The sequence below is a fragment of the Syngnathoides biaculeatus genome, chromosome 16, assembly GCF_019802595.1.
Source record: "Syngnathoides biaculeatus isolate LvHL_M chromosome 16, ASM1980259v1, whole genome shotgun sequence".
NCBI classification, from domain to species: domain Eukaryota; kingdom Metazoa; phylum Chordata; class Actinopteri; order Syngnathiformes; family Syngnathidae; genus Syngnathoides; species Syngnathoides biaculeatus.
The window spans coordinates 16,046,568-16,067,390 of NC_084655.1; the positions used below are offsets into that span (position 1 = coordinate 16,046,568).

The 20,823-nt window shown below is 44.0% G+C and overlaps 1 protein-coding gene across 4 annotated transcripts in view; it reads left to right on the forward strand.

The window, feature by feature from the left end:
- LOC133514442 (Na(+)/H(+) exchange regulatory cofactor NHE-RF2) overlaps positions 1–20,823 on the forward strand; it is a 33,705-nt gene that overhangs the window by 6,487 nt on the left and 6,395 nt on the right. For all 4 annotated transcript variants that reach the window (XM_061846144.1, XM_061846143.1, XM_061846145.1 and 1 more), the window contains exons 3-5: positions 14,314–14,541; positions 18,687–18,840; positions 20,642–20,760. In XM_061846144.1, coding sequence (XP_061702128.1) covers positions 14,314–14,541; positions 18,687–18,840; positions 20,642–20,760 — 501 coding nt within the window. The remainder of the gene's footprint in view (positions 1–14,313; positions 14,542–18,686; positions 18,841–20,641; positions 20,761–20,823) is intronic.

Consider the following 20,823-nt stretch of genomic DNA (forward strand, 5'->3'; position numbering starts at 1 on the left):
GTCGCGGTGTGATGTAATAAACAGATGATCGAGGTAATATGGCTACCACTTGGATGTTGAATGAGACTTCCCCAACTCTCCGCTCATATTTTTGGATATTCGTATGGACATTGCAGCGAATAATGTAATATGTATTTTTCAATGCAATATCTATTTTAGAATGTTTATTGGCATGACACTTGACCTTTCAGGACCTGAAACATCTTTTATGCGCCGCGCTGCTAAATTCTGGTCCGTGTGTGGTATCAAGTCATGGCATTATTCGACGGGCAACAGATTACTCCCCTCGGCACCGCATTACCAGACAAGCGTTCTTGTTATTTTTATGCACTCTTGGCCTGTGAGCAAGATGATTATTCATTGATTGGCTTCATTATGTGAGAGAGAAAGGCCTGAACGGTGTTGAGCAATTAAGTTGCCTAACACAATACCACAAGCATGTAATTAGCAAAGGTTGTCAACGACGAGATTTATTAAGGTACTAGTATGCCAAAATGCCGCTATACTTGCATTATAAGCAGTCAGTGTTTTATGAAAGTGTTTTCAGCTTATCATATTTGTCCAGTAAACATGCTAGAAGTGTGTTTGTTCTGCCCCAATCCCCATTCCCAGCTGCCCCCCCCCCCTCCCCTTTGGTTTTGGTTTTGTTGCATTCCTCATGTTGACTATCCTTTTGAGTTGTGAGACGGCCGACACACAAACACACGCACAGTCACTTGTTCTCTTCCGTGAGTCCTTCGCACGTGTCAGTGCGCCGTGGAGCCTCCGCACCCTCCCCTACGTTGGACTTTCACGCGTATCATCTCACCTGAGCACATACCTGAGGTGTCAAAGCGGTGATCTCTAACCCCACCCACTGCACACGCTCGCGTCGGCACGGAAGCCGTGTCGCGCAGGCGGGTCCCGTCGGCGGCCGCCCGCCCCCCACGCTCAAGGTAACGTGTCAGCTGTCACTTTCTCAGCAGATCCTCTTTTTAACCTGCCAACGCGTGATTGCGCGCACATGTCAGACGGGGCAAGCAAAACTTATGAAAAAAGAATGGCAAACAGATAACGTGCAATCCCCCCCACCAGACACGCACACTCAGCATACATGCAGCCAGACATGTTCCTGGCGCTTATATTGGAGGTGTTATATGGTGGGCCTTCTGGCGCTCTCCTGCAAACATCTTGCGGTCTTTATTTTTTGGTGTATTTCTTTCCACTCCCCCCCCCCCGATCCACCACACCAAGCATGCTTGGAGCCAAACAGGATCGTTGTTGCTAGGATGTATTGTCCAAATCTCAATTAAAATGCTGGAAAGAATGTTCAGTTTTATTTTAAAAAGCCACAAGTTAAGTGGAAAGGCGTGATCGTGAATGTTGCATTAGGCCTCACAACCACATTTTGTCAAGAACATATCGGATCAATTGGAGAATTTTGCAGTGTTATAATTAAAAAGAAAGGTTTTTTTTGTTTGTTTGTTTTTTAGGTAGGTCGATACTTTTGCTCAAACTTGCAAGCAAAAATCTGAGATACAAGCGCTGTATCATGGCAGAGATCTCAACTCTTTCCTTCAATTTGGCAAAGAGTGAACACAAAAAGACTCCCAGCTGTTTGTAGTAATGGCGTTATTGTGTTATTATCATTTAAGAAATGAATATTTGAAAATTAGAGCCATCGATGCAGGGGTGCTGAATGCATCGATCGCGAATCGTGAAACGGCGTGCCAAAAATTAAATAAAAAATGTGCAATTGTGCACTGCTGATGCAAAAAAAATCTATCAAAAAATAATAATCCAACGCAAATTGAAAGTATAACATACAGCTATTCAATTAGTGGCATTTTGTAACGTGATTCAATGAGTGAGTGATGACTGGTTGTTACATCCAATGGCACAATTCACATACGTAATGTAAAAACTGAAAATAAGTTTCTTTTAGCCAGCGCGCGGAACTTTCTCTAACAACGACCGCTGCTCCACCACACTTTCTTTTTCCTAGTTTACCTTACACCCGCCCAACATCCTCGCTCTTAAAGACGTACACTCGTAATTACAAATGTTACAGTCCTTACACAGCCCATCAATGCGTTTTATAATGACAGCGTCCACCACCGCTGCTTTAGTTAGCAACACAGTCAGGGCAACGTAGAGCAAAGACGAGCTCGACATGCTACTTATGTTGACTTTTGATATTAATGGAGAACATTAAAGAAAGAAATGCTGTTGTTTTAAGATGCAATGACTGTTGGAGTGTGTGAAAAATTGAATAAAAAGTGGCGAAACTGGATGAGATTTTCTCTTTTCCGAGTGAGAAAGGTCTGGTCTGAAGCCAAAGTAGAAAGTGCAGGATGAGATGGTGTGTCATTTTCAAAATCCACCTTGGCACAGCCTAATCCAGGATGAAAGCATAGACAATACAGTGCACAAAAAGCTCATTCTGTATTTTATATATATATATATATATATATATTTATTTATTCTCGTCGGTAGCTCGCGAGAGGCTGGCTACTTGAAAAGTAGACCTTGGGGTAAAAAACTCTGGGCATCCCTCCACCAATATATTATACTAAAAATAGACGGTCTGTGTCGTTTGCTTGCGTTGTACTACTTATTTTCTAGCTCGGGTATCAAGGCAGCAGATAAGAAAAAATACGTTGTCATCACTTCCTTGTTTTCCAAACACGTCAGTGTCATCTGTAAATAATCGCTCGAGTCTCAGTCCAACTTAGTGCATTTGCGACTGTCGTGCCGGAATGTTGAGTGTGATGGATTGATTTTTGAGACTGAATAGAAGCACAGCTGCTACAAACATCCTTCTTGAACTCGTCTCCGGGACGACAGCAAAGGAGAAAAAAAAGATGCAGGAGCAGCGGTAGGAGGCAACAAAGCAGGATGGGGAGGGGGGAATGTCTCGATTTCAAGGTCCAAGAACTGCAGCAGCGCGCGTGTTCACAGCAGCTCAGTCCGAGCCGATCCAATGAGTGGCGGATTCCATTGTGGTGGAGTCATGGTCTTCGTCTCTGGGGCGCAGTCAACACACACGTCCCCAGCCTGATCCCCACATCAGTTGAACATTAGAAAATGATGCGGGGGACACGGTCAGAACCCCAAACCCGTCTTGTCATACCTGCTTCACGCTCATCGGCCTGATAGTTATCCTCCATCCCTACTTACATAAACAATGATGTCATGTGTCTCGTCGAAGCTGACAATCTGCACTATAATCACGTACATTGTTGTCTTTTAAATCCATCCAAGAATCATAAAAACTGCGATGTCCAGAGTACTTCTGGTGTGTTTTTACAATGAATAATAAAGTTGTGCTGTCGGGGGAGCAAAGAAATGTAGCACCCTATAAAGTAACATTGAAAAAGTGATTTCTTTTGGGTTTTTTTGGGGGGGTGATGGAGGTGGTTCTAGATCCACATCAGCTTGTAGTGGATCACATTTGCCTTTAAATGCTTGTTAAGTGACTTGCTGAGACCGAGTGCGTATTTCTTTTGAGTAACATCTGGAGCTCGTGTTTTGTAGACCCCCCCCAACCCCCCCCTGCTTTCCTTTCTCGAATACCAAATATGTTACATCACGACGCAGGGGTCTGGACCATGCACGTGCGTGTAAAAGGGTCTCATGGGGGGGTAACCCAAGATTGCTATTCAACTCCTCGGTTAGGTGTACGGCGAAGGGGAAACAAGCAAGTTGCTTGTTTGAAAGGAGTGTGCGAGCACAGCTGCGTGTCATTTTGTCTCGAGCAGAAATGTAAACCCGTGTTCAGCCCAAGGACACGGACGGATTCTCCACAGTATGATTACAGCATTTTTTTTTTTTAATTTCTCTCTTTTTTGCCGAGCCACGGACGGGTTTGCCTCTTACAAGTCGCAGCAATGCCAAAATAATGATAAGACGCCCACACAACTCATCACGTACACGCGTTTATATGCTTCTAGAATGTGGGGAAACGGGCCTGGCGTCTTCTTACGTAAGGTCTTATTATTGTGGGACCTTCCGGAACAAAGTGCTTTCCTGAAGTGCATTATTACCTTGAACCTATCGCATATTTACGGTCTGTGTGTGTGCATTAGTAGTACTTAGTCATTAAAGTTACGAGAATGTGTGATTGTTGCTATTTTAGAAGTTTAAATGTTACTTAAAACATTGTTTGCATAATTAATAATGGGTTACAAGTTGACTCTGAATGGATCAATTCTATTTGCATTATTTCCTATGAGTTAAAACTTGTGTTTAAAGCTTCACTGTCATGCCTACAGACATTCTAAAATAGATATTGCAATGGAAAATACATATAACATTATTCACTTCAATGTCCCTATACCCAAAAATAAATATGAGCGGAAAGCATGTCATCCATGCGCAAAGTTGCAGAAGTCTCATTTGACATCCAAGCGGTCGCCATATTGCCTGCAACGTCATCAGCAGATGTTACAGCGGGACATTCGCCATTGAAAACACATAGTGGCAACTTGCTATGGGACACGGAAGCTCTTTTCGAAGAAGAGAACATCTCACAATCGAGTGAAATTACCTGGGCAATATTACCCAATCATTTCAAGCCATATTTTGATGATATGCGGACCATTTTGAACTAACAACGGACTCCCCGACAGTATGCAGCGTACTCAGGAGGACCCATGCCGGGCGGGAGAGGAGCTCCTTTCTCCTCCCGCACGCGGCCAAACCACCTCTGCGTCGGGTACAACGAGGAAGCCGTCGCTGGCGGGCGAGCCGACGCTCGAAGTGGGGTGCCCAGACACCGGTGGCCGGTGGGGGGAGAGCCCGGCCAAACCACCTCCCCGCCCGAATCACATTTGACACATCTAGCACCCCAGACTTACGTACGCAAATCTTTTTTAGTAGCTGTATACACGCCTACCTGTCATTTGGAACCCACAAACGTCTCGTTCTTTGCACCCGTGCAATCCATTTTTCACGACGAACCGGGTCTTTTTTAAAAGTGCGAAGAATGAATCCATCCTCCCGAGTGTTTGAGCAACGTCACTTCCTGCTTCTTCTCCAAAACAAATCCCTCGAGAGGATTTTCATGGCGGGAGTTACAAAAATCCAAATACGTCAAAATCATTTTTTGTGGTGAAAAAATGGATCTGTCCATTTCGGCTGCATTTTTTCCCCCATTAATGACATACTAAAAATCATGTATTTCATGACAGTGGACCTTTAAACTTCCACATCTATGAATGTACAAATGTTGAATCGTGACTATGTGTTCAGTTTTCTGGTGACCAAAACTTATTTTTTGTTTTTGTGTTGAGGCCGGAGCAACACACGGATAACTTTGGCACCATCTTGTGGCCTCTTGAGTCTCGAGGAACTGTACTGTAGTGAGTTCAGGAGTTTCATTTTGACAAAAATAGCCATCATGTGGCATCTTGGTATCGAGGAACTATATAAGTGAGTTGAGGAACTTCATTCAGGGAAAGAATAGTGCTTTGACCTCTCATGGCAAGTATAAACCTTTTTAGTGGGTGCTCAACTATTCACGGGTGGGCTTGGTCCCTATTGGGGGTTTTGTTTGGGTATTGTTACTGAACTCGTCTATAAAATCACATTACTGAAATTTTACGACAATTAGTTCGCTTAAACACCGTTTGCAAACTTTCACAGACACAGAAATGCTGTGCGCGACCCAGGCTTCTCCACCAATATTATAGCCGGCTAAAAGAGGTAATCTCGGGTTGTTATGGCAACGGCATTGATGATGCTGTCCTGATTCCAAGCCATTTGTGTGATTCTGCTGCTGTTGTTACTTTATGTATCTTTTGTCGAACATCGATTTGCATGTGCTGCCCACGCAAGAGTGCCGGCAACAACGTTGTTTCATTTTTGTTGTGGACCACTTAAAGGCTCGCCCATGTCGCCCTCTGTTGCGTTCCGGCCTTTCACATATTCACTTTGCCCTCGCGTACGTTCACAGCTGTGTTGATAACTGCGCTCTCAAACAATCTCTGGCATTTTGCCACCCTTATATATGAATTTTTCATGCGCATTTGCATACCAAAACATCCAAGCCGAACAGTGTCAACGGAATTTTTGTCGCGTAAACATAGAAATATCTGACTCGGTGGTGATATGCGAACTGAACCGCTGTGAAAATACACAAATGGACGTTACACTCCACGCAGTGAAAAATTATAAAAAAATAAAATAAAAACTTAGTTAGGGCCAAAATAGGCAGCACGGAACATCTGCCACAGACTGATAACGAGGGTGTGAGCACGTACATGACATCACTGATATCAGCACAGTGTGTGAAAACAGAAACTCAGGGTGTGTGTGTGTGTATAGCGGGCGGGATGATTATATTTAAAAATGCCCATATTTTTGTTGGGTCATGTCGAAAACGGCGCCCATTGACGCACTTTGGAGTTTGGCAATGAGCACTTCGTTGGTCTCAGCTATTAATCCAATCCAGTAGTGACATACCCGGAGGGATGCAGTATTTTTCAGCCACTAGAGGCCTAAAGTATATATGTATATATGAAGAATATATATATAGAAGTAGATTAGTGCCACCAGGATTTGAATTTGAAATGTATTGTGATCACATTTTCATTAGTTCCATTTCAGTGTAACTTTTCAATGTAAACGTTTCAACCGGCTACAATTCGCTGTCTAAAATTCAACGTCCGTGCCACCGGGCAGGGTTACTTCAGGTCACAACCGAACAACCAGCCAATCCACTTCAATCCACTTTCTTATTATGTGATGTCACGTGACTAAGAAAGGGTAACTGCGATTGGCTGGGTGTTCAGTTCTGACCTGAAGTAACCCTGCCTGGTGGCACAGACAGTGAATTGTAGCAACTATTGAAAATGTAATCATTTTACATTTCATATTCAAATCCTGGTGGCACTAATCTACTTCCATAAATATACAGTATTTTTGAGCCACGAACATGTAGTCATAAGAAAAATGTTCAACGAAGCAGTATCCATTAAAATTGCATTTTGTCCGTTAGGTTGTTGTCGCAGCAGGTCAGCGTGCTCTTTAACGAGATCTTGTCGGGCCGAGCCGTTACACAAAAAAACGGTTCTCATGTTCTGCCTTCCGCTCTGTTCATCGCATGGCCCTCTCTGGAGTCCCCTTCTCAATTCCCCTTTTTGATCGTTACCAATCCGTTTGTCATTTCCTCCCGGGCCCTCTCTTCGACGGAACCTCTGTGGACGAGTTCTCTTTGGTCCTCCGATTGAGCAACACTCAACAGCAGCTGCACACAAGACGGCGTGAGAATCAAAATGTCTTCATTTAAGAAAACTTCTGGAAGGAGTCCGTTTTGACCCATCAGATGTTAGTTAGTTAGTTCGTTCATTCCCCGAGTGTCTCCATGCCAACCGGGTGCCCGTGGTGACATTTGGCCCCACGCACTGGCGCCGTTTGTTCTTCCCTGGCATTAACATGAGCGCTGCAATCCTTGTGGTATTTTTAATTGGCCTGAACTTTCAAGTACATAAGGACCAGGATGTTTTTCTTTTTATGATGTTGAATGTCACATGAGTAAATATAATTCTCTACTGTTGTGCTTTTTTTCAAACAATTTTTGTCTCATTGTCTCATTATATATATTTTCATTATTGTGGTTACTTCATGTCAAGGTGTTGCTTACAACCCGCTTCCAGATGGGTTTACTTTTATCTATCCTTCCATCCATCCATCCATCCATCCATTTTCTTTGGCCGCTTATCCTCACGAGGGTAGCTGGGAGTGCTGTAGCCTATCCCAGCTGTCAACGGAGCAGGAGGCGGGGCACACCCTGAACTGGTCGCCAGCCAATCGCAGTGCACATCGAGACAAACAGCCGCACTCACAATCACACCTAGGGGCAATTTAGAGTGTCCAATTAATGTCGCAGTTTTTTGGGATCTGGGAGGAAACCGGAGTGCCCGGAGAAAACGGCACGGGGAGAACACACAAACTCCACACAGGCAGGGCCGGGATCGAACACAGGTCCTCAGAACTGTGAGGCCGACGCTTTACCAGCTGATTCACTGTGCCGCTGGTTTTACTTTTATTATTATTTATTAATTGGAGTGAGCTGACTTGGGAGTTTTTTTTTTTACGATGTTAGTGGTCATCTGTGCGAATTTTTTTTTTCTTTTTTGTGAGCGCAAATTTGATATACAAGCGCTGCGTGCGACAGTGAATTAAATTCAACTCACTTTACAACAAGTGGCAATTTGGCTCCCCCAAAAAAGTTTACCAAGCTCTTTAATACCACGAAATAAGACTTAAGGGCGGCACGGTGGATCAGCTCGTAAAGTGTTGGACTCACAGTTCTGAGGACCCGGGTTCGATCCCGGCCCCGCCTGTGTGGAGTTTGCGTGTTCTCCCTGTGCCTGCGTGGGTTTTCTAGCACTATTGTTTCCTCCCACATCCCAAAAACATTCAACATTCATTGGAGACTCTAAATTGCCCCTCGGTGTGGTGTGATGGTGAATATGTAAAACTAAGCCTCGACTTGTGGAAAGTACGCTTAGCTTCTTGCTCCAAACCGCCATCTACATCACGTCAGTGGCGCTTTTGTTTTCTGTCTTCCATGGAAGAAAAGCGGCATCATTGGCACTTGGAATATAATTAGCTTGATGTTCGTATTTCTGCTGATGAATTTCCTCTCTCGGTACCGCGCTCGGGCAATCCCCTTGCCTTAAATAGACGCAGTTTCACAAGGCGAGAGTTTACCAGTGCTGTTAACCGGCTTTAGGTAACACGTGCTGAACCGGAAAAACCGCCTAATTGCACAAAGTATTAAGGTTTGTTGTAGTGCTCGCCGCAGCTACTTGTAACAACGCAAAATAAAAATTAAATAACAGTCAGTTATCCGGATAGTGAGTCTGCGATTCTTTAGAGAAAGATCTCGTTACGTTTGTGCGGGTTTCCCCCTGGTACTGAGGACAGGCGGCGCACAATCGCGGTTCCGTCGACTCGTGTGCTGGACTGCAAGAGAAAAATGCCACAATGTGGCCTTCCAGAGGCTTTCTTGTTTTGTAATGTAATCGAAACGGCATGCGCGCCAGAAGCGGAGTCCAAAAACAAAACAAATGGCTGACATGTTTACACAGACCAAAGCGGAGGCTCATTGTGACTTGAAGTTAAAGGAATTTATGGGATGTCCCTTTCGAAGCACATCCTGTGTACGGCTGAGTCGTGGCGTGCGTGCGCTTGTGTGTGTAAAACTCGTAAAGTGGAACAATGTTACAAAGTGGGAGCAAAAGTCTTTCCATGTGCGCTCGTTCGGAGGTGTGCTGCATTTGTGTAAACAGAATACAGTTTTTCCAATCGTGGACTATTCCTCTCCTGTTCCCATCTGGGACTTTGACACAGCTTGTCCTAATGCGAACCAGATAGCCAGCTGTTTTTTTTTTTTGTTTTTTTTTTTAGGGGGGGTTGTTTTTTTTCCAATGACAAACTATTTTGCTGACCACGAGGGAAAGCAACGTGTCTCCTTTATTCAAACAGTGTCAGGCTGCAAAATCAGTACCTGGCCCATCAGTGGGACCTTACTGGACCACTACGATTGCTTTGCAATTATAGAACCCATCAACGCTATATAAAACGCAATATGACAGCGCGCAACATCGTCATCTGGAGCAGGTTAGAAAGATTAAGTTCATATCAAATTACAGTGAAGAAAACAAGTATTTGAACACCCTGCTATATTGAAAGTTCTCCCACTTGGAAATCTTGGAGGGTTTTTTTCATTGTAGGTGCATGTCCACTGTGAGAGAGAGAATCTAAAAGAAAAATACAGAAATCACAATGTATGATTTATTCGTGTGATACAGCTGCAAATAAGTATTTGAACACCTGTTTATCAGCTAGAATTTTGACCCTCAGACCCGTTAGTCCGCCTTTAAAAGTCCACCTCCACTCTTTGTATTGTCCTGAATCAGATGCGCCTGTGTGAGGTCGTTAGCTGCATAAAGGCACCTGTCCGCCCCATACAATCAGGAAGACTCAAACTTGAAACATGGTACTACACCCAGACATCATGGTTTGAAATCATGCATGGCACGGAAGGTTCACCTGCTTAAGCCAGCACATGTCAAGCCCCGTCTTAAGTTTATCAATGAGTCATGGGAGAAAGGTTTGTGGTCAGATGAGACCAAAATGGAATTATTTGGTCATAATATCCACTAACCGTGTTTGGAGGAAGACGAATGATGAGTTCCATCCCAAGAACACCATCCCTACTGTGAACCATGGGGGTGGTATCATCATGCGTTGGGGGTGTTTTTCTGCACATGGGACAGGACGACTGCACTGTATTAAGGAGAGGATGACCACGGCCATGTATTGTGAGATTTTGGGGAACAACCTCTTTCACTCAGTCAAAGCATTGAAGATGGGTCGTGGCTGAGTGACAATGACCCGAAGCACACAGCCAGGAAAACCAAGGAGTGGCTCTGTAAGAAGCGTATCAAGGTTCTGGCGTGGTCTAACCAGTCTCCAGACCTAAACCTAATCGAAAGTCTTTGGAGGGAGCTGAAAGTCCGTGTTTCTCAGCAACAGTCCAGAAACCTGTGTGATCTAGAGAAGATCTATGTGGAGGAGTGGGCCAAAATCCCTCCTGCAGTGTGTGCAAACTTGGTGAACAACTACAAGAAATGTTTGATCTCTGTAATTGCAAACAAAGGCTACTGTACGACATATTAACATTGGTTTTCTCAGGTGTTCAAATACATATTTGCAGGTGTACCACACAAATAAATCGTTAAAAAAAATCATACATTGTGCTTTCTGGATTTTTTAATTTTTAGATAATCTCTCTTACAGTGGACATGCACCTACGATGAAAATTTCAGCCCCCTCCATGATTTCAAAGTGGGAGAACTTGCAATATAGCAGGGTGTTCAAATACTTATTTTCTTTACTATAGGTAACATCGATCCCTCGCGTTGAAGATCGTAGACATGATCATAGATGTGCAGGAGAGACATTGGACTTCATCTTCTTTTTAAGTATGAAATAATGGCAAGTTTGGGATCTTCTGTCATTTACGCACTCTTTCCACCCAGCCTGCCACCATCGCGCCATTTTATTTCTACAAGGAGTGGTGCATTGTGGGTCTGCGGTATCACTGGTGGGAAAAAAAACGATCCCTGCGAAGCTTCAAGGCAGAAGTTTTGCTTCAGCTTTTTTGGGGTTTTCAAGTCATCGTTTCTGCCAAAGGACTCAATACTTCTAATTGTGTTTGGGCCAGCAGAAAAGGCCTCGCTGGCCACTGCACGCTGCGAAATACTTGGCTCGATTTCTCACCAATCACGTGCAACTGTGCGCTTACTCTGCAAACGTTCACGTTTTAAGCTTCCAGGGCTCGGACCTGTGACTGATGAAAGATGGCGACGGACGGCAGAGACCTCAGGGGGCGATTGGAGGGGTGCGGTGAGCCGTGAGGGGCAAGTCGGAGGTTACATTTGCTCGCAAACCCCCAAACCCCTCCACATAATAACTCCCAGCTGCACAGTGTTTATCCAAAAGGAGTTTCACTGCTTTTCCCTCCGCTCTGAAAAGTTCTGTCATGTTGCCGGTGTTATCTCACATTTCTGTGTGCCGTCTTCAATTACTCTTCGCTCTTTCTCTATTTTCGAGCTGCCAATCTCAATCCTCCTGTGGCTTCTGATGAGCTTTGCTTCCCACACACACTCTCCCTCTTGTCGTTTTCGTTCCTGTGCTCCATTTTTTTTTGCTGTTTGTTCTCAATAGCCCAATTCCCAGTATTCAAAACACAAAAGACTCGAGATTCCCTCTCGCCCGTGGAAGACCCGCCCCCGTCTTCCCAGTCCTTGGCAAGGCCGCTCGCTTTCTGTCAGGATGAGGAGAATCTGAAGGGATTGACGGGTTTGAAATGGAACCATATGTCGCCCATCTCGAACCGGAGCCACTGCTGTTTTGCATTTGTGATCACCCCGTAGGAAGTTTTAGGTTTTGGGGGATGTAATGAGGAGGTTTTACGGCCTACATTCAGCACGTAGCAATAATTTCCGTCAGGTTCAGTACGCTTGGCCGTTTCCCGGCATCTTCACAAATTATGAAGGCTGCTAAAGTTTCTGATCGTGCCAATGAGGAATACGAGTATTTTTCTAACCATTTGTCAAAATAAGTGGATTTTGACAGGGGTCATCAGAGTTCCTTAATGCCACCACTGTTTGTTCATGCTTGGTAATATCGCAAAATGTAACAAAAATCTATAACAGCATACTGATTGCATGTTTTTTTAATTGATCATGTCGCACCTTTTTTGGAAGGTTACTGAGACTTTTAATGGTGTTTAAGTCGTCTAATACAATACAGTTACCGTTCATGCCTGCAATGAAGAATGCTTTGCTCTGCTCTAGAAAACGTGGTAGCAAATGTGGGATAAACAGGGGGGAAATGTATGAATAATTGTGAATATAATTATCATACATCTGCTTCCAATAAAGAAATGCTTTGCTCTGGTAGGGATAACATAGCAGCCGCCTAGCAGGAGATGGCAAGAACAAAAACATCTAATCATGAGAACTGTCAGAACCAGAAACACCTGCTGCCTGTTAAAGAAATGATGACCACACATGTACTCAGCAATTTTCCACACACATGCACACAACACAAAGAACAAACAAGTACACTTTGTTTCCAACTGTGTTTTGCTTGCCGTCTCCTTTTCGTACCATGCATGTAAATAAGGGGCGTCTTGAAACTAAATACATAGATGATCAGAGAGTGCAGTGGCAAATTGTACGAGACAGTTCCTCTCCTCTCTCCTCGCGAGCTCTCAAACTTGAACTGGTGTCTTTGCTTCCTTTTTTTGTCCTGTTTAATGAATGTCTAATTGGTAAACCTGACATGTACTTTACCTTATTGTATTTTTTTTTTACTTTTGTCTGTCAATTTAGAACCTGTCTTGTAGAATTACCACTTTATTCTTTTAAAATTACAACTTTCCAATTACAACTTTCCAGTAAAATGTCAACACCATTCTCAAGGTGTGTATTTTTTTTTTACTTTTGTCTGTCAATTTAGAACCTGTCTTGTAGAATTACCACTTTATTCTTTTAAAATTACAACTTTCCAATTACAACTTTCCAGTAAAATGTCAACACCATTCTCAAGGTGTGTATTTTTTTTTGTTATACATATCATAGTTTCATAGAATTATTCCTTTATCATCACATTTATTTATTTTTTCTTTTCATAATATTACAACTTTAACCATGTACTATTTCGATGCAATTCTTTTAAAATATTTTTTGTTCCAATTTATTCTCGCGGTATTTCTACTTTACTTTGACTTATTTTATGCAACTAGCTATCACCGAAATGTGTCTGATCCTTGTAGTTATGATGTTCTTGTCCAAATGTTATGACTTTATTCTCATAATTTCAGGTGTATAATCATACAATGTGTGTTTTGGTCACTTTGGCTTTATTATTTCTTTGAGGTGCTACGATCATTTCTCAGTACTCACAAGGGAGAGGCAGTTATCACAATGCTGCTACCAAAACAATCCAGACCAGCGTTGACTGTTCCAAACCCAAATCGTATTGCGCTAACTTGAACTGAACTTTGGTCTATTAAAAAAATTGTAAAATCATTGAAATGTAATGATTATTTGTGGGATCGACTCCCACTCAGTGATGGTGTCAATATGTGTCCTGCAACTGACTGGTGTCCGCTTTAGGGTGTAGTCTGCCTTTCGTTAGCCGGGATAGGCCCCAGCACTCTTGTGACCCTTGTGAGGATAAGCAACTGGGAAAGTGGATTCTTTGATTTTGAAAGAAATGCACTGGAAACGCGCACGTACCTGCACATCCATCAAAGAAACTTCCGATAACAACCCAGGTTAAACTTAGCTCCTTCCCAATATACAAAGATCTTAGCGTATCACTGCATAGATCATTTCAAAAATACTTGCCAATTAGTATTTTTCAATTATTAGCCAGGGCAAATCATCTTGTGTCATATTGGGATTTTGCAGAAAGTACATACAGTGAAACAAATGTGAGAATTCTTAGCGAATAGCCTAAGCGAAACAAAAAAGCAAGAGCAAACCACAAGTTGGCAACGGTGCACCGCAGCATTTTTGTTGACTTAATAAGTAAAGACTTTGTATTTCACGTTCTTAGGGAAGCCCTGGTTCACGGGTTCAGAATGTTGCCCGTGAACAAAGGGACACAAACTGGGTTCCTTCTGTCCTTAACCACTTATTTTGTCTCTCTATTTTTTGCTGGGATGGGTTAATTGAAACTGTCAATTTTAAATTAACAAATTTAAAAATATGTCCACGGCTCTAACCGGAAATCCAAATGTTTCAGGAGGTTTCCATCCGTGCCGTAGCCCCGACCCAGGCGCAGTCCCGATCACGTCTCCACGGCGACCCGTCGGAGCTGGCTCCGCGTCTGTGCCACTTGGTGCGCTCAAAGACGGGCTACGGTTTCAACCTCCACAGTCATCGCTCCAGGCCGGGCCAGTACATTCGCTCGCTGGACACGGGCTCGCCTGCGGACCAAGCTGGGCTCCGACCCCAGGACAGAATCGTTGAGGTAGGAAGAACAGGGAAGCCGGAGAATCTCGCTTTTCCATGTTCTCTGAGTTCATCTCTAGGTGCGTTTCAAAATTATGAAGATTCTAAATTGTCCATGGGTAGTAGTGTGAATGAATGGTCATCTGGTGACCGGTCCAGGGTGTAGCCCACCCTGTCGCCAAAAGTCAGCTGGGATAGGCTGCAGCTCACCCATGACCCTAGTGAGGACAAGCGTTAATGAAAATGAATGGATGGAAGAATAGTTTAACCGAAGTATAGTTCCTATAGCTTTGTGGTAAAAGTGGTTAAGTTGTTTTACAACTGAGCGGCAGTCAAGGCGTGGCGTGCAAAGGGATGGTCATGCCCGCGGGCCATCAATGTTTTTGGCGACTGGCGGGCTGACGGAGTTTCCTCATTGACACGCCAATAACACAGCAGCAACACGCTAGCACAGCGCTAACACTAGCGCAGGGCTAACAGGGCTGGTAAAAGTTTATATTATGGGATATCATCATCATTATGATTAGGATCCCAAGCTGCTGAGACCAAATCATAAAAGAACAACAATTACAAGTGGTGGGGTCCCACTCGTGTCTGACACCAAGACCTGAGACCTGGACCCAAAAGCTGGACTCAGTTTTCAGTCTTTCATTGGTTAAAGGTCGTGACTTTTTCATCATTAAAAAGGAAGCTGACCCTTATCCAAAAATGAATGAATACAAATAGGTTTAGTTTCATCCAGCACCACCACACTGTGTATTTTTGGCAGTCATATCAAAGCCAAAGTTAATAAATTGCGCTCCTTAAACGGTCGTCTAAATGTAAGATATGTCATCCGTCTTATCATCATTTGAGCTAGATTTACTTTTAGTCCGCATTTCGCGATCGTTCTCATGACCTTTGCCATCTCCGGCTCTCGGGCGCCAAACATCTCCTTGGGTTCAAAAAGTGCTTTGAATGGGGTTTTTTTTTTTTGTTGTTGTTGTTGTTGTTGTACCACTAAAATAGGGATGACTTGGAATTTTTTACAGCACATTTTCAAGATTTAACAACTTCTTTTAAATTATTGTCATCCTTTTAAAGCCAATGTGTGAATAGTGCGTTGAAGCCACAAAACAAGGTGTTGTACTTTCATTCGGCGTCCTGCAACACGACAGAATTGTTTGTCTTGAGCATATTTCAACGTGATGAAGAAAATATGAAACGGTAATTGGAGATTTTTTTTAAACCCCTCAACATGAGATTGAAGTGTTTTAGAGGTTTCAGAAAAAATGCATAATTTTCTATTTATCGTAATTCCCGGTCTACAGAGCGCACCTGGTTACAAGCATCACCGAGTACATTTGTAAAGGAAATACTATTTGGTACATATATATGCCACAGCTGTGTAAAAGCCGCAAGTGCCCACATTGAAACCCAGATTGAAACATGAGATATTTACAAAGAAAGATGGTACACAGAAAGAGTTTAACACTATCGCTAATGCTAGTGCTAGCGCCGCGCTAACGTTAGCGCTAACAGGGCCAGTTAAAAAAAACTTACCAGTAAATATCACTGAGACACGCCAGTAACACAGCAGCAAAACCCTAGCACAGCGCTATCAGGGCCGGTAAAAGTCACTTCCTCAGCGCATATATTCCACTGGTCTCATTCTTACTTTTTCCACCCCTCCCCTTGCCCCCTTGCGGCAAAAAATACCCAAAATTAGCCGCATCACTGCATAAACCGCAGGGTTGAAAGCGTGTGAAAAAAGTCGCGGCTTGTAGGCCGGAAATTACGGTACTAATTACAGTCCTTTTATGCAAAAATCAGCAGTACAGCAGCAGCGTTTCATCATTTGAGGCCCCAAAGCAAACAGTATTGGTCACATCTGTGTAGCGCAAAGATTTTGAATACAAATGTTAATCAATCTGAGAAAATAATTGCTCCTTGTGTGTTCCTTGAGGTAGATGAAGTCCTTAAAATTGTTCTCGAGATTTATCATCGGACAAATGAATGTTCTCAATCCCTTCACCGTCGATTATAAGAACATTCATCTGCATATATTTTATCACTTGGACCAATTTAATACTCATCATCGTGATGAAAAGTGTCACTCTCCATTTAATATCTAAACCATACCGGGCTGACACTGACAGCAGCGCTACTGCAACTGGCAAAAGCGTCTGGCTACTACTTTTCCTTGTTACATACATCATCAGGCACTTCCTTGCGTGTAAATGCGCAATTTAGCAGTTACTGGTGTAAAATCAGGAAGAAAATTGACCTCAGAATAGGTGTATGAACCCGTTTTACACTACAGAAGCAAAGGGTTGCTTTAACAATATTTTAATCAAACCTAGAATACTACGTCAACACAAGTCTTGGTTATCGTACTTTTCATCAGCAGAAAGCGGCATTTTATTTGGAGTGCAGCCGCACACGCCTAAAATAAGTCAATTTACATTTACGCAGCGCGCGGCAACGTGACGACCAGATGACGGACGTCGCCTCGTCATCTCAGCGCGAAGGGATGAAAACGAAAATGAATCTCTGTGGCTCGCGCGTGCAACCGCTCGGGTCGGGTGTTTTCCAATGCGGTCCCTCGAGGAGCTGCCCCGTCCCTACGGCACATTTTAATTAGCCGAGAGAACAGACTGCATTGTCGTATGTGGGATGCGGCGTTAATGAAGGCCTGCGGAACTTGACACCTATTCTTAGACCCAATACAAAGATGCTTGTTCTCTCTGCACTTCTATCACGAGTGATATGGGAGAAATAGTTAATGACCTAGCTGTCTTTTTCTGTTTTTAGCTTGTTATTCCTGAAAGACTGGTTAAGTGCGGTTCAGTACTATATACATGTGTTTGTTTTTTTAGGCCAATATGATAAGCACTAATTCAGGTGTCCCTCAGGACAAAGACATATGAAACCAGGCCCGAAACCAAAGAGAGCCATTAATAATTTATATGCACGGCTAACTGTGCGGGTTGTGAAACTGCCAGGCGGGCACAGGAAAGCACAGGTCTAGACATAGCTTTACCCTCCGGGGGCACACAAAGCCCACTTGACACAAAGCAGCAATTGGACTCGGACGTCCATCGGGTCCGCGTGTTGTATTGCAGTCAGTATCAGTATATCAGTACTTGATTTATATGGCCCCTTTCATACTTAACGCAAAAGCAACAGAAAGGAAAGAGAACAAAAATCTCCTACCAGCCACAGTTTGTGATCCATCTCACACACTCCCGTCTCACGTGGAAAGCACAGAAAGAAAATTATGAGCAATGAGCGTGAAAGATTCTTACTATAAACGCTACCAGATTGTTCAAAAGGTGCAGAAACTAAAATGAGTTCCCAAAACATGCAATAATTTAACGCTTAAAATGAGAGAGCTCTTGGAACGTGGCAGTAGCTTGTGCACGATTGCATATGTTGATCTACTACTCCCCCTACTGGGATAATGAGAAATTGCAGTATATGAGAGAGAGAGAGAGAGAGAGAGAGAGAGAGAGAGAGAGAGAGAGAGAGAGAGAGGGGCGGCACGGTGAAGCAGCTGGAAAGCATTGGCCTCGCAGTTCTGGTCATGTCATTATCCCAGCCGCTTATCCTCACAAGGGTTGCGGGAAAGCTAGAGCCTATCCCAGCTAGCTTCGGGCGAAAGGTGGACTACAGCCTGAACTGGTCGCCAGTCAGTCGCAGGGCAGATATCGACACCATCACTGAGCGGGAATCGATCCCACGCTGGACGCACCGAAGCCACAGTGTGTACCACGACTCCGCAGTACTGAGGTCTCGAGTTCAATCCCGGCCCCGCCTGTGTGGAGTTTGCATGTTCTCCCCGTGCTTACCGTGGGTTTTCTCCGAGCACTCCGGTTTCCTTTCACATCCAAAAGACATGCAACATTAGTTGGAAACCTGCGATTGGCTCTCAACCAGTTCAGGGTGTGCCCTGCCTCCTGCCCGTTGACAGCTGGGATAGGCTCCAGTAGCACCTGCGACCCTTGTGAGGATAAGCTCAGCTCAGAAAATGGATGGATGGATGGATGGATACAGGGCACACAGTATTATTGGGATTCTACACTCACAATCAATTTGGGAGAAAATGCATAATGGATGTAAGAACCTCTTTTGATGGAGGCACAGTAATAATCGTCTTTCCTTGTTTATGTATTTTGTTGTTAGGTAAATGGAGTGAACATCGAGGGCATGCGGCACTCCGAGGTAGTGGCCTTCATTAAAAAAGGAGGCGACGAGACCTGGTTGCTGGTTGTGGATCCGGACGCGGACGAGTACTTCAAGATGAAGGGCATTATCCCAACCGTCAGCCACGTGAAAGGTAAAAGGTCGCCGCTAGGCTCAAGGAGAAACGTTTTATGGGATTCAAACTGAGCTACGAGTTATTTCCGTGAACCAAAAGTAAATAAACGAGAACAATCGCAGGGCACATGGAGACAAACAGCCGCCAACTAATGTTGCATGTTTTTGGGATGTGGGGGGGAGAACCGGAGTGCCCGGAGAAAACCCACGCAGGCACGGGGAGAACATGCAAACTCCACACAGACGGGGCCAGGATTGAACCTGGAACCTCAGAACTGTGAGGCCAACGCTTTAGCACCTGATCCACCATGCCGCTTAACTGAATTTTAAGAGTGATTTAAGTTTAAGTACATTACAATAATAAGATTATAATCATAAGAAATAGTGACGTCCGCATAAATGATAGTTGATCGCCGTTTTGTGACATTAAGCCAGTGGTTTTCAAACATGGGGGTGCCCCAACACCCCACCCACCCCCCGATCGTTTTGACATTTTCCAAGTTTGAAGTTGGCGACATTAAAAGCCAATGTAAAGTTTACAGAAAGCATCTAGAGGAGTCTCCAAAAGGTCGCCAAAGAAATCAAACTTTCCATTTCAGCGCGACTCCCTGTCGACCCGACAGTCAGAAAGGGCTCCGCGAACCCTTTACGCAATGGACCTTTCCGATGGCAATCCTAAGCTCCGCCCCCTTAGCCATGTCCCACAAGTGTCCAAAATGGCGATTGAACAGAACATGTTTGAAGTCAATTCTCTATCGCATATTCCAGATAATAGTGAGGTATAGATAATAGTGAGTTCTACAGAGAGGTCTCAACTATTTCACACAAGGATATGGACACGGAATTAAGATTATGGACGGAGCAGGACGCAATGTCAGAGTGACAGCGAAACGTAAGCGATCGATGCCTCACAAACTTCATATTGAAATCCAACAGGATAAAATAGTGGAATCGTACTGTGCATGTAAAGCAGGGAGAGTACATTTTACTTGGAAAGATCACGAGTGATATCTTTGTAGTCTTTAGAGGTGAGTGGGTGTATTCATTTGACTAGGCTCGTAATCGAACCCAGTGCTCTGTCTTAAAAGTCCGATGTGATACAAATAGGCAAATTTCTCTTGCATGACATGGCGCATTTACGCATCACTAACACGACTCTTCGGCATGAAACATGACACACTTCATTCAGAAGGGTAGTAAAATGCTAACAAAGTGAAAGTTGTTCTCCTGCAATGTATAAAGCACTGATAATAATTCAATCAAACTAAGAGAATATGACTTCTCCCTGACTTACCTTCGAACATGCAGCCTTTTGTTTGTTGACATTGTCCACATTTAGTTGTACGTGCGCTCTTCCGCGAGCCTTAGTCCATCGTATACACTTCCTCAACTGTGTTTAAGGGTTTGGAAAATGAATCAATCGGGCCCGTTGTAACCAAGCAGGATATCTTTTATCAGAATTGCACATTCCCCAAGCGCACCTCAGGACCATTTTCTTCGCGGCATCAACTTTTCCAACCGCACGCTACTGACAACCAGCATTGCTTGTGGGACAATATGGCGAGAAGGGCGTGTCAAGCCAGGGGTTAAGACAACGCGGATATCTGATTGGCTATTATTGTACGAGTGATTGACAGGTCGGAAAGGTCCATTGACTCCAGCAGTCCTGCAACCCTTGTGAGGATAAGCATCTCAGAAAATGGATGGAAGGATATTTGGTGGAACGCCACATGTAGACATACTGTAACAATACTCATATATATATTCCTTACCCCCCCTTTTACGTGGAGTCATCGCATGCAGTGTGTTTGTTCTCACAGACTACGACGGTCCCTCCATGTCCAACGGATCCCACAGTCCTCTCCTGAACGGCAGCTCCACTTCACATTCCATCCGGTCGATGACGTCGGACATAAGCAGCCGCAGCAACGGCACACAGGTGGGTGCGGCCCTCGTTCACGCCGGGCCGTCTTCACCGACGCCGTCCGTAACCCCCGGCAAC